Source organism: Oryza brachyantha, chromosome 5, assembly GCF_000231095.2.
Source record: "Oryza brachyantha chromosome 5, ObraRS2, whole genome shotgun sequence".
NCBI lineage: Eukaryota > Viridiplantae > Streptophyta > Magnoliopsida > Poales > Poaceae > Oryza > Oryza brachyantha.
In genome coordinates this window covers 13,826,130-13,840,775 of record NC_023167.2, presented here as the reverse complement: position 1 = coordinate 13,840,775, position 14,646 = coordinate 13,826,130, and the positions used below count along the sequence as shown (strand labels likewise).

The 14,646-nt window shown below is 39.7% G+C and overlaps 1 protein-coding gene across 1 annotated transcript; it reads left to right on the top strand.

Moving 5' to 3' along the window:
• Positions 1 to 5,873: 5,873 nt before the first annotated feature.
• LOC102702381 (G-type lectin S-receptor-like serine/threonine-protein kinase At4g27290) lies at positions 5,874 to 14,524 on the top strand. The gene is made up of 7 exons (XM_015837123.2): positions 5,874 to 7,209; positions 8,944 to 9,063; positions 9,184 to 9,308; positions 11,406 to 11,622; positions 12,100 to 12,349; positions 12,482 to 12,611; positions 14,162 to 14,524. Exons 1-7 carry the CDS (start codon positions 5,874 to 5,876, stop codon positions 14,522 to 14,524), a joined length of 2,541 nt encoding a protein of 846 aa, XP_015692609.1.
• The last annotated feature ends 122 nt before the right edge of the window (positions 14,525 to 14,646 follow it).

Genomic DNA, 14,646 nt, shown 5'->3' with positions numbered 1-14,646 from the left:
AGCGGCCAAAACCAAGTCCTCCTCACTGATCTCTTCCAGTTGATCATCGGACAAGGCGGTAAAAGCAGCAAAGGCTGCCAAAGAAATAGACTCAGAAGAAGATCCAGATGAGGATATTAAAGCAGTAGATTTCAAATCAGTCCTTTTTGAAAGAATATTCATCTCATATGTTTTCAATTTAGTATAAAGAATATCCAAAGTTAAAGCATTCATATCAACAGACTCTTGAATTGAAGTAACTTTAACATCCCAAACTTTCATATCAAGGCCATTCATAAAGTGACGAGCAATCTCAGATTGAGAATAGTTAACATCATAAGAAGCATCAACAGATCTAAGATCACTCAAGATTTTATTGAAACGAGCCAAATAGTCATCCAAGGATTCTCCAAGTTTCATCTCAAATTTTATGTACTCCTTTTTGAAAACATCCTTTCGCAACTCTTTGATATTTGAAGTTCCAGTATGAAAATCATTTAAAGCTTTCCAAATCTTATTAGCAGTTGCAAGATGCGAAACACGATAAAAATCGGAGCGAGAAATCCCATTCAGAATAATATTGCGCGCTTTGCAATTATTTTCAAATTCTAATTTTAGAGCCGGAGTATCAATGCGTTCAGGAATCTCATAAGGTTGATTAACTTTAAGCCAAATATCATAACCCTGAGATGTAATATAAGATTCCATCTTTTTCTTCCAATAGTCAAAATCAGATCCATTAAATATGTGAGGTTTGTTTGAAAACTTTTCAGCCATGGCAAACAAATCTAAAGATCGGTGAAGATCAAATAGAAAACGAGGCTCTGATACCACTTGTAGGATCGAACAAGATCAAACAAACCTACCAGAGGGGGGGTGAATGGTAGGGAAAAATAGAACCCAAAAATCTTTCGCGGAATAAAGGATTACCTCTGTCGAAGAAATTGACGAATACTTGCTACCTTGATCGCGTCGCTCCTGTGTCGCCGCTATCTTGATCGCGCCGCTCATGTGCCGCCGAGCAGATCATCGAATCGTGCCACTCCTATGACGTCGATCGGATCGTCGGAATCCAAAAAATCATCAGTAGATGAAAGTCGAAAACGTAGATTGAATGATCTTGACTTTATTGCATCAACTGGTATTTACAAAGTGCACCAACAGCACTCCTATCAAAATCGTCGATCTAGAATCAACAACTAAGTCTCACAAAAGCACACCGGGGGCATACCCCTCGGTCTCTATTTATATCGAAAAGTCTATCACCAAATAGGAGTAGGACTCCTTATACTAATATGGCTCATCTGTTAGTTTTCCTAATTAAATCCAACATGCCAAAATCAGGCGTGCTACAGTAGTCCGACTGCTACAGTACCCGCCGCGCTACGGTAATCCGGGTCCGCTACAGTAATCCGATCCGGTTGCTACAGTGCCGCGCGCTACAGTAACGATGCTGCTACAGTGTCCGAACCTGTAGCAAATTCCTTTTCTTTTCTCATCCAGTTTTGATCCGATTTACTTCCCGATTTTTCCGGCGCTTACACATACAACATGTGAAGCCCGTTACGATTCCATCCCACACGGTGTTGCTCCACCATGTGCCAACTCGTATTCAATATCGTCACCTGGCATCCTCGATCGTCCGGACCTCAGCTCCTCCCTGAGCCTAGTCACGATCCCACCGCCATTGACCGATATTGACTTCAAGTCACCTGCACAACTAGAGACAAACCAACCGTTTCCGAGCACAGATATCGCAACCTGACTCACATTAGTTACACACACTCGCACCAACACCCTTCATCAGAAAATATTAATCATGCTTATGATCTTACACAAAGCTACCATAAAATATGCTTTAGGATGTTATGCCTCCCGTTTTAAAAGTTGAGGATGGAAAATAAGCAATTTTGTAATTGTGTAAAATGAACTTCAAGCAAAATTTAGTTCTAAAATGGATTACGCATATAGAAAAGAAAAGGGTGCCAAATGGTATATTTACAAACAAAAAGTAACATGTGAATAAAACTTTTATATACGTATTCTTATCGATCTAAAGGCAAATACTAAAAAATAAACCACAATAAAAAAAATCCCAAAATCAGCTCTAAATTTAAGACTGAAAGTTTAAATTTTGGCTTGTAAGCAGAAGCAAAAACTAAATGATGAGTCTGAAAATCCATACCAACACAATGGAATTTTCCATGTATTTTACACATGTCCATAGTTTTTAAATGATATAGTTAGATTTAGCATGCAACTATTACCTTATGTTCCCACACACACACCACCACGACGACGACAAGGATTTAGCAGCTTTTGGGTGGTACTAACGAGTATCAGATGTTACCACCCTGGTACCAACTAGAACTGGTGCAGTATCAGATCTAATACCGATGAGGTATCAAACATGATATCTCGTTGGAATCATTCCATTCCAGTATCAGATTTGTTACCGATGAGTTATCATGTTTGATACCTCGTCGGAATCATCTCATTTCTAGTATCAGATCTGATGCTGATGATGTATCGTGTTTGATACTTCATCGGAATCATTTTGTTCCAAAAAGGAATACCGATTGTAGCAATCCACTAGATTTTAAGAGTAGAATTATGTTTGATGAATGGAACTCCTAGATTTTTTTTTCATAGATACAATTATATTTTATATGTAATTATATCAGTCAATTTACACCATTATAATTTGTACCTATTACCATGTAATGGCACCACTCACAAATTTTGTTAAATTCAGAAGAAAGGAGGGCTGTCTCGGAGAAAATAGCATGGTGTGAGTGGTGTCACGCGTCTCCCATGTGAGAGTGACGCCAACATGGCAGTCTAGCTAGCATGCTACATCAACACGACGGTGGTTGAACACGTGTTTGGACCGACAAAGGTACATTTGGAAAATTTAATAGCATAATTGCACGTTTTGTGAGTTTATACACCTAATAACCAGATCATATAAAAGTAGAGCAATTTCCTGCTCTCCTGTGCCTCCTACATGAGGCTCAGATTTACGACCAATAAATAAGTGTCGATTTAGTAAAAAAAACATACACTAATGCGTGGAACATAGTATTAATTGTTCTTTATTGGTACTCTAAAGATCTAACACTTGTGTGGGGATCGAGTTGAGTCGATCAACCTATAAATCTATAAATCTTTTGAAGTCTTAATGTTTCTTTCTCTATAGCTCGATGCCTCTACCGATCTCGCTCTCTCCTCACAGTCTCCATTGATGGTTCCAGTTGGCACCTCTTCACTCTCTCCCACCACCGTAAGTCCTCCTCCTCATCACCGTCCCCTCTAGTCCTCCTCCTCCTTCCCTCCACCACCACGAGGGAGATTCAGCCGCATAGAGGTCAGGGGCCGTTGGATCTAGCCGACACAAGCTCATAATATGGAGTTATTGTAGATAAATTCATATCTATAACATGATGTGGGCAGGAGTGGCCTAATCTTTTGGTATGTTGAATATAACTATGATTTGGAAGAGAAGTTATTGGCCTGACTTCAAATGCACGAGATGTCACAGTCTTGCACCTTAGCGATTGATATATTGATCTTGTTGGTGTTGATCATCCTTATTCCTACAAGCAAATTTTAAAAAACAAAAACAACATAAAAGCAATAAAATTGCAAATCTGAATTACAACTCATGATATATTAAAATATCAATAAGGTGAGGTTTTTTTATTAAAACTCATGATATATTAAAATATCAATAAGGTGAGGTTTTTAATACAAGTAACTTGCCAGTCTAGCGACGTACACAAATACAAGGTAAAGTAGTAGTGATTAAACTTTAATCTAAACAAAACTCTAAGACCTAGTGGTGTGTTTTTCTCTTGGATCTTGAACCGTAGGATTGATATCATGCATGGTTTGGCATTTGTTACACTTGGATTTTGAGGACTATTAGCTGGCAATGTGTCGTCCTTGAGCCTTCAATTCGTTGTGTGAGTAGGGGGAAGTTTGTGAAGGCAGGATCTTGCATGCGTAAGGAAAGAATTCCCACTAGTGGAGGATGAGTGCATTAGTGAACCTCAAGTGGATAGGTTTGGAAAATATCCAACTTCTTATGAATTCCTCAACAGAGAATAGAATCCACTCAAAGATTTTTAACTCCTAGAAATGCATCATCGTGTAAATCTCAGAAAATTTTCATCCAATTTCTCTCTTCCTTACTTTACTAGCTTGTGCCGCTCATACATATGATTGCGTTCTTTTGATCGATGAAAGATAAAAGATGAAAAATGAAAGTTTATCTAATTCTTTGATAGTTATTTAATAGTATAAACGATAAAATTAATTACTATAAAATTAAAAATTCACTCTATAAAGGTGAGATGATGAACTTCTATAAATCGACTTTTTTGTAAAAGAATACATTGTTCAGTAGTTCGGGAAGTGCGTGCGCAAAAGTAGAAGAATAATTTGGTCGAAAAGAACGCAAAGTCGTTATTTGCGCATTGTTCTATCATCCACATCTTTTTGCTATTGCTTATGCTTATAAGTCAAATTTTAAATTTTTATTATTAAATTTGGAGTTGTTTTTTGGACTTCTTTTTCATTATAGTTTGTATTTTATCCTGGACTTTATATATATATATATATATATATACGGTGAGTTGCAACTCACGGGCTGCTCCGTGAGTCAGGATCCAAAAGCATATCAAATCACCTCTAAATTTCGATTTATATGGCTTACTAGATTTTTTTATCAAAATCTTGTAGCACGCAAAAAAATTTATTTTTTAAAGATTTTTAAGTATTTTTTTTGAGATTTTTAAAGTGATACATAACACACTGATTATTTTATTAATATAGTACGGTCACTTTTAAAAATCTCAAAAAAAATTTTAAAAATCTCTAAAAATGAAATTTTTTTTGCATGCTACAAGATTTTGATATGAAGAATCTAGTGAGCCATATAAATCAAAATTTAGAGGTGATTTGATATGTTTTCAGACCCCGACTCATGAAACAGCCCGTGAGTTACAACTCACCGTAGGTAGACCCTCTCTCTATATATATAAGCTTCATACATAGCTCACTGTTTTCCTTGCCAATCTTTCTCTTCTTGTATTGCTAGCTATACTTGGCAAGCCCAGCCTTATAAGAGACGGACGATGTCCTCTTGTACGACATTGGTGCTCAGGGTTACCGAGTGCGCATGTCAGCAAGTCATCCTCTTTGAGTTGATAATGCACCTTTCCTTACGAGGATTCTTGCTCCACAATAAAAGCGACGTACATTTAGTATAAAATTTAAATCTTTAATCTTTAATTTATAGTTGATTTAGGAGTTTTTTTATTATATTTTATTTTTAAGCCTTTGTTTTGAATTAATAAAAACATGTATATAAAAGTTCTATTTACTAATTATTTTCGCTTATAAATATACCGTTTGATTTTTTTTAAACAAAAAAACTAAAAGATGAGCCACTAAATTGATACATGATACTGCTCGTTTTCTTCGACTGACATAGCCTTCCCCGAATCCAACTCAAACAAATACCGTTACGTCACAGAAGTATATAAAATGGGAGTAGATTTATTATTGCGAAAATAAACGAGAATTATGAGATTACCTGGAACGGAAGACGTGTTGTATGTAATAAGCTAGCCAGAAGTCACCATTACGATTGCTTTCGTACACAGCTTAAGCACGTGGTTTCCCTTTTGTAAATTGACAGTGTGACAGACTCACAGACAATGGCTCAAGTCAGATGCTTGACCAATTAATCCGTTAAGCGGCAGTCAGTAAACAAAAGGTTCAGACAGTATACAAGCGTGCACATTCTCATATAAAATGCAGTGACAGAGAACGCGATTATGTGCATACGGGTGACCTTGAGCAAGTAACATCTCTCTCTCTCTCTAGAGATGAGTTCAATAGCCTGCTGCAAAAACATCCTTCTCCTTCACCTCCTACTGCCATGGCTGCTCCTGCCTCATCTGAGAAGTACAGCTGCAGACATTCCAACTGACACGCTCGACAAGGCTCGAAACATGACGGACGGCAAGAGGCTCGTCTCGGATGGCGGGTCGTTCACCCTGGGCTTTTTCTCCCCGGGGGTGTCCACCATGAGGTACCTTGGCGTATGGTTCTCCGTGTCCGAGGACGCCGTCTGCTGGGTGGCCAACCGCGACCGCCCTCTCACGGACACCACCGGGGTGCTGGCCATCACCGACACCGGGAGCCTCCTCCTGCTCGACGGCTCCGGCCGAGTGGTCTGGTCCTCCAACACGACGACGGCCGCCGCGCCTGGGTCGTCCCCAGTGGCGCGGTTGCTCGAGACGGGCAATCTAGTTGTCGCTGGCCGTGGCAGTGGTGCCGTCGTCGTGTGGCAGTCGTTCGACCACCCATCCAACACCCTGCTCCCCACCATGAAGATCGGGAAGAACCTGTGGACCGGGCACGAGTGGTACCTCTCGTCGTGGAGCTCCGCCGGCGACCCTTCCACGGGGAACTACCGGTACGCCACGGACACGAAGAGCGGCGCGCCGTTGGACGTCCTCTGGTACGGCACCGAGAAGCGGTACCGCACGGGGCCGTGGAACGGGCGTTGGTTCAGCGGAATCCCGGAGATGGGGACGTACTCCGACATGTTCACCTACCGGATGACGATCAGCCCAGGCGAGGTCACCTACAGCTACGTCGCCAAGGACGCCGGGGTGCCCTTCTCCCGGATCGTGCTCACGGACGTCGGCGTGGTGCAGCGCCTGGTGTGGGACCCCAGCACACGCTCGTGGAAGACCTTCTTCCAGGGGCCAAGGGACCTCTGCGACAGCTACGGCAGGTGCGGGGCGTTCGGCGTGTGCGACGCCGGCGCGGCGTCGACGTCGTTCTGCAGCTGCGCCAGGGGGTTCAGCCCGGCGTCGCCGTCGGCGTGGCAGATGAGGGACAACTCCGGGGGATGCCGGCGGAACGCGTCGCTGGACTGCGGGAGCGGGAGCGGGACCACCACGGACGGCTTCGTCGTGGTCCGCGGGGTGAAGCTCCCCGACGCGCATAACGCGACGGTGGACGTGCGCATCACGCTGGAACAGTGCAGGGCGCGGTGCCTGGCCAACTGCTCTTGCGTGGCCTACGCCCCGGCCGACGTCGGAGGAGGAGCCACCGGGAGTGGCTGCATCATCTGGATGGAAGACCTCGTCGATCTGCGCTACGTGGATGGAGGGCAAGATCTCTACGTGAGGTCGGCAAAGTCGGAATTAGGTATGTTAATATCAGGAGATTTTTTTTACCATCCTTCAAAAATTACCTAGGGTGTCATATCTTTTAGCGTAAAAGTTTATTAACTTAAGGTTAATGTATCAGAATTTTTGCACTAAAAGTTTTTGCACCTAAGATACATTTTAAGGATGGTAAAAGAGTCCTAATAAAAATTTGCAACGTATATATTTCAAGGTGTTTTGGATTTGTCCAAATTAACTCAAGCTTCTTGGAGTTTCACTAAGTTTATAAAAACATGGCAGAATCAAGCAGAACACAAGTTTAGTTTTTATTAAATCTACCATATAAATTTATATGCCTATACTAATTATATACTTTTTAGACCTATACTATAGCTCACTTTTAAGAGCTCTCACATTAATCAGAAAGATTCAACCATTAATTAGATGGATCATAATATCAAAACTGTAAATTGAATAGCTAATTTAACACTTATCTAGAAGCCCTCACATTCAACAAAAAGATCCGACGATTGATCAGGTAGATCATAATATCACAACTGCAAAAGCGTGTCGTACATCAATTCGACATTTTATAGGAGCTCAAATCTTAACTATACATATATGACGAGCAATTTTATCATCCTTAAAAAGGTAAAAAGGTAAGAGGAGGTATCACTATTTTTTATAGAAAATATGGTACCTCTTGTATCTTAGATGTATCAAATTTTGCATAGAAAAATGTGATACCTCGTAATACCTCAAGAATATGAAAAATACTCATATATATAACTATTGATCCGGTAAACCATAGTATTCGAACCATAAATTGAATTGACGTTTTAAATAAAATACGTAGGCGCTCATTCCATATTTGGGAGTTACTAAACCACGACAAATCAATAATTCTATTTCGAGAGAGCTAAACATTGATTAAGTAGGTCATACTATGACCCAACATCATCAATTTAAAGACATTGTGTTAAATAACATGGACTATTATGTTTATTTTAGTTTGCTTTTCGTCCGAGCTAAGTAAAACATGCCGATGAAAATGTTATGGGTTCTTTATTTTAGCATAATTTTAAAACATTACACGTTATTTATTTCAGCAATTCCAAATTTTAATAATTTGGGTCATGCTTCCATGTTCTCCTTCAACAATCTAAAAAGAAAAATACAAGGGGTGACAAACACTATCTACCCCTTTGGTGATGCTTTGAGATTTGTGAGGGAGGGTATGGAACCACTACTATAAAGTCTGTAATATTTTATTTATTATTTTTGAAACTATTACTGAGTTAAAGTTGTCACGGATTCTTCAATATAAACCACTATAATTAGGAATGTAACCAATATATTTAGTACATGATTAAATTTTAATAACCAATGTGTTTGTGATTAAAATTTTTATGCCCATTTGTTTTGTATTAAAATGTATCTATATTTTTCTATAAACTTGATAAATATAAGTACGTTTAATTTAGGATAAACAAAATACCTTACCATATAAAACAAGGGATTATCTCGAATAAAAAAGGTACCAAAATTACAACCTTTCTCCGTCCCGTGGGCCAGAAAAATTCTCTATATCTCCATATCCTATATAGTGCAATTAATGGCACCTGGTAAGTACGTAGGCTCATAACTATAGTGCGATTCTTTTACCGTTGAAAAGCACCACATTTTTTGCAGATTGTAACGTAAAATTTGGTTACCAAAAGTGTCAAGCGACATAAACTTCATTTTAATGTCAATAAACTATTGTGCATAACAGATGAGGATAGGAGCCGAAAGTTTCCTTTCGCAAAAATTGTCACACCAGTACTGTCTTTCATGTTTATCATCATACTGGTCCTTGCAATTTGGGTGTGGAGAAGAAAACACAAAAGCTCAGGTAAAAGTGCCGCTCTCTAATATATGGTTTGTAGGATTTTCGTCTTCAATCTGATAAGCATTAGCCACGGCTCAGGAAGTTCCAAAACAATTTATTGACATTGATTCATCTCAGACGCAGAAGGTATCCCTCAGAATCCTGCTACAACAGCTCGCCCGGTTAGGCTGCGTATTGTAAAGGCGGCCACAGCAAATTTCTCTCAGGATAACATGGTTGGCCAAGGAGGATTTGGTGTAGTTTACAAGGTAACTCTACTTACCGTTTCACTCGGTATCGAACTTAATTTGTCTTTCAGTTTGATTGGATTATGAGATTATCTATGAGACACTGAGATCTTTATAGAGTGCTCCGTCATAAGAGGTAACATATCTTGATCATAGATTTCTTTATTTATTTCTTTATGTATTGATTTATGTGTTGATAAATATGTTTCATCTCCTAAATATTACTAATTACTGCATCTAGCCTAAAATATAAGCAGTTTTGGGCTTTGGCTAGATATCTGTAAAGACGGATATCCAGATATATAACCAGATATGATGATATTCTGAGACAGAGAGTAAACCATAATAAAAAAACAAAAACATTAATGCCATAATGGCTCTCTTAATTTAAGCACAAATGCTATGCGAAAACAAATTATACTTCAAAAAAAAAAATAAATTACTGCATATAGTATTACAAAACCAAACTAAAACATATTTCAGTTTGAAATATCTGGATTTTCCATATGCATATAGTTTGGAATATTTGAATCTTTAGGAGGTATAGCTCTGTCAATTTTTTATTTTTTAAACCTTTTTAATAAATAATTTTATTGCTAAACGTTGGAGAAAAATATTTTCACCGTATAAACCTTTTAGCCACACCACCAACAAGACAATGTTGTCATGCAGAGTATTTGGTATGATAGGCTTGCCACGCTAGTGTCGGTGGCGATGCCAAATACTATGTGTGGTAGCATTGTGATCTCGCCACGTCACTAATATTGGCGTGGCCAAAAAATTCATACGGTGAAATATTTTTCTTTAAGATTCAATAATAAAATTATTTATTAAAAAGGTTTAAAAAATAAAAAAATCTAGCTATGGTGCTCTATACTGGTATTAGAAATAAATTCGAACAATTGATCTAACTTTATCAAATGGTTCTGATATATTTTACTATCATCTCACTTGATGATAGTAGAAATATGAAGGGGCATAATTATCCCAAAAAGGATATTTGTCGTATACGGAAGGATATTTGTCGTATACGGAAGGATAGTTTCTTCATTAATACAACAAAACAATTTTTATTACACTACTTTTCTTTTTTATTCACCCACATACAACATAATTTTCTTTAATAAATGGTAAGAATCGACTTTTAGCCGTTGTCATACATGACAATGACTTTTGTGTCTCCTTTTCTCTCTTTCCTTAATGTCATCAAATTTGCATACATGATGATTAATAGAGTCAACTAATAAATAACTGGTACGTGTCCTCATGTTTCTGATCTAAAGGTCATGGGGGTGTTTTTGATGACTTGAGACAACAGAAAACCAAACACACACATCCATCTTAATAGTATGGCATGCCTATTCAATATCAACAAGAGATTTAACCGCCTTGAGGCCCCTTGCCACCTTTCATTTTATTTGCGTGCTATTTTATCTTTTGTTTGTACTCACTGTACAAGTTTATAAACCAAGACAAATGTCTTGTAAGTCTATGTACTGGATGGCATCTCCTTAACAAATTTGTGTGGTTCAAATATAATTTACTCTAATTAGTTTATACGCAACAATACTTTAATTATTTCAAGTGCTTGATCAGTTACCTGTTTAATCAAGTAGCTAATGCAAATGTCATCCATGGGATCGATGGGTACTGCATGGTTTAAACTTTACTCAAATTTGTAGTACCTAAACAAATCTATCTTTTAAAATCCCTCTATTTCATTATTTTTGGCATTGTTACGGTACCTTCGGTAGGAAGGGTACTAGTGTAGTAAAATTGAAATCTAACCATATATTTTTATAAGTATATAAAATATTTTGTTTAACACTTTGATAAGATATACTTAGCAATTTATCTATTTTAATATAAAATATTATGCACAAATTTATTGTAATGTTATATATTTTAGTTCTAATTTCACTCCTATAAAATTTCTAATACTAGCGTGGTATAAGAAAATCAGATCCGTTGGATCCGGCTCATAGTTACAGAAGAATATCTTAAAAAATCCTTATTTTTACGTGATAAATAACTCCATCTAGTAGAGTTGTCATAGAGTACAATGCAGATTGTAGATGGATTTATGTATGATTACAATATGTATCGTATAATTTGTAGGGTATATTACCCGATGAGAGAATGATTGCGGTGAAACGGCTAAACCAATCAGCCCTCACCAAGAAAGGCGAGCAGGATTTCATAAGAGAAGTGGAGGTGATGGCCGAGCTCAGGCATGGCAACCTTCTCCCTCTTCTTGCCTACTGCAGTGCACACCGTGAGCGTGTGCTAATATATGAGTACATGCGGAAAGGGAGTCTGGACCGCTACATATTTGGTATTTCCAGAAGTGCTTAATATGCTAAGGGGAAAAGCTACATTCGTAATTACTTTATACTCCCTCTATTTTATATAAATGATGTTGGTTAGTTTATGTTTGAACTAACCAAAAAAGATGGAGGGGGTATATATATATATATATATATATATATATATATATATATTGAGATTTGCTTCAATCCAACAAAAAAGTACCTCTAGGTACCGGTACCTCGTGGTACCAAATCATTTCTGATCGTTGGATTTAACAATGCACATCCTACTCAGTTAGATCTAATAGTGAAAAACGATTTAGTACCTCAAGGTACTACGTCCTACTTAGTTAGATCTAACAGTGAGAAATGATTTGATACCTCAAGGTACTGGTATGTCGAGCTATTTTTTGTTGAACCAGAGCAAATCTCGTATAGTTTACAGAGTTCTCATGATATCATCTATCATTTGTTGTCACCATATATGTGCTTGGCATTGACAGGTGAGCCTGCCCTCCGTCGTATGCTCAACTGGAGACAGAGATTGGATATCATTCAGGGCATTGCCCATGGCGTCAAGTACTTGCACGAGGAATTAAGCGAAATCAGCGTCATCCACAGGGATCTGAAGCCTCCAAACGTACTGTTGGATGATAATTTCAGGCCCAGGATTTCGGACTTCGGCACCGCGAAGTTGTTCGTCGAAGACCCGGATCAGCCAGACCCTTCCGTTCTCACAATTGTTAGGTCACCGTGAGTTATTTCACACCCTCCAATTAATCTCTTGCTTACGAACAGCCAATCGTGCATGTTTTCATTGCTTTTTTTTCTTCCATTTTGTTCTTTGCAATGCCATATTGACATGGTTGGTTTACACGTACGTAGGGGATACGATTCCCCGGAGTATTTGCAGGGGGATATGACACTGAAGTGCGATGTTTATAGCTTTGGTGTTATTCTTCTTGAAACTCTGAGTGGACAAAGGAACGGTCCCATGCGTAGTCTTCTTCCGCATGTAAGTGGTGTTATACCAAATTACCAATACTGGGTAACTACATTTAGACTTTTGAGATATTTTTTGTTTGAATAATTTTATAGCCATAAAAAAGGTACCATAGTTATATTTTTTGAAAAACAATTCTAGTATCTAATGCTAAGAAGATATACGAGATACCAAAATTTATGCTAAAGAGCATAGTCATTTCCTCTAATTTCTTAAGTAGTATAAATTTTCTCATCATCTCACGAAGGTTGGTTAGTAGATCAGTTTTACATAGAGGCGACGAGACGATCCTAGCTTCGCTGTCGTCGTCATCCCCTGTCTCGTCGCCGCCTGAGCCACTGGAGCTGCAATCGAGGCAACGAGAGCAGGGTGTTTGTGATCTAGGTGTCATACGAGTCCTTACTCTTGGAGCCACCAGGTAGAATTGGCACCAACTTGACGCGGACGATGGGCGTCCACTGCATGGTAGGTGCGATGGAGCATTGTGGCTACTCTGTCTCTAAGTTCACATCCTTCGTCTCACTGGTATTCGTCTCTGCCATGTTCTCGATCTTTTCCTCCTCCACCGTATTGAGTGTTTGCGATCAGGGGCCGACGGATCTAGCGGGAGGCTGGTGAGGCTCCAACCCTCCCTACACGTTGGATCCCCTATAAAAATAGGGGAGAGAGGACGGGAAAGAAGAGGGGAGGAAGAAGAAGAGGGAAGGAGGAAGAAGGTAACCAATCCCCGCCCCCTCAGCTTTCGGATCCTGGATTCGTCACTGTTTGCGATGACAAGGCAGGGGGAGGCCAGTGTGGTGGGGATCATTGAACTCATTTTCTTCCTACGGCTTGTTCATGTAGTGTAAGGCAATGGATCTAGGGAGCTCTCTGGCAGCCTGAGGTGTTGGGGCTTCCCGAGAAGCCGACTTTTGGGGAGCTAGGATGCTCGGAGGTTGCCATGATCCATGGCGATGCTTTTATTGCTGTCTCTTGCTTCTTGGTCACCTTTGTTGCTGATGAAATGATACATCACCGTTATTTAGGAGGGAAATTGATGACTCATGTGGACGTCGTAAATGTTCTTAAAGAGAATGTCGCAAAACCTCGTAACCTTCTATCTCTAGGTGAAAACCTAATGACTGTACATTCTAAATGTCATGGCCACCTTCAAGTCACGTTTGGTGGTCTTCACATGAATTGGATTCGATGGTAAAAGTAATGACATGGTCGTGATAGATTACTAATCTACAGCTCAGATATTCTCCGGCATTATCTTCTATTTTAGTTTGACATCGGTCGATAATGGTAGTGGGAGTGAAATTTGATCTACTTAGGATTAACCATGGACTTCGGAGATATATTTTTATTAGTCTGAGAAATACAAGAGTTGCACACTATTTATAGTTTTATTGCTTAGATCAAGTTATTAATTTGTATTTTACAGTCATTTATCTTGTAATTTCTATAATAATTGGGTAAAAAAAGTTAGTCATGGATGAATGAATTTCAGTATCTAAAAAGGTATTTGGAGAAAGCAGCATAGGTAGCTGACAAAGCAAATCCTTTTCATACATATGCAGGCCTGGGAGCTGTGGAATCGGGGCAGGGCACTGTCCCTTCTTGACCCGATGGTGGAGCCTTCTCCCGAGATGGAAGCCGCCGCCGCGGCTGGTTCCGAGATAGAAGAAGAAGAAGCCCCCCCTGCGCGTAATTCCGAGATAGCGGGTGAACTGGCGAGGTGCGTGCAGATCGGCCTGCTCTGCGTGCAGGACGCGAAGGAGCGCAGGCCGGCCATGTCCACGGTCGTGGCGATGCTGAGCAGCCCGAGCTCCCTGATCGATCGGCCACAGAGGCCAGAGATTCATGGCGGCAGAGCCAGGCCCCCGCTGCGCGTGTCGGAACCGCTGGACGCCACCACCACCACTCCGGCCGATGCCACGTAGAAAGGCCCAGCGCCCCGGCGAGGGCAATTGCTGTTTGATACTACTTGCTTTGCCGTGTGCCACGAATTCGCAGTGAGAAGACCGAGGGCAATTTTGAAAATTTCTTTGTTGCTGGCAATTTT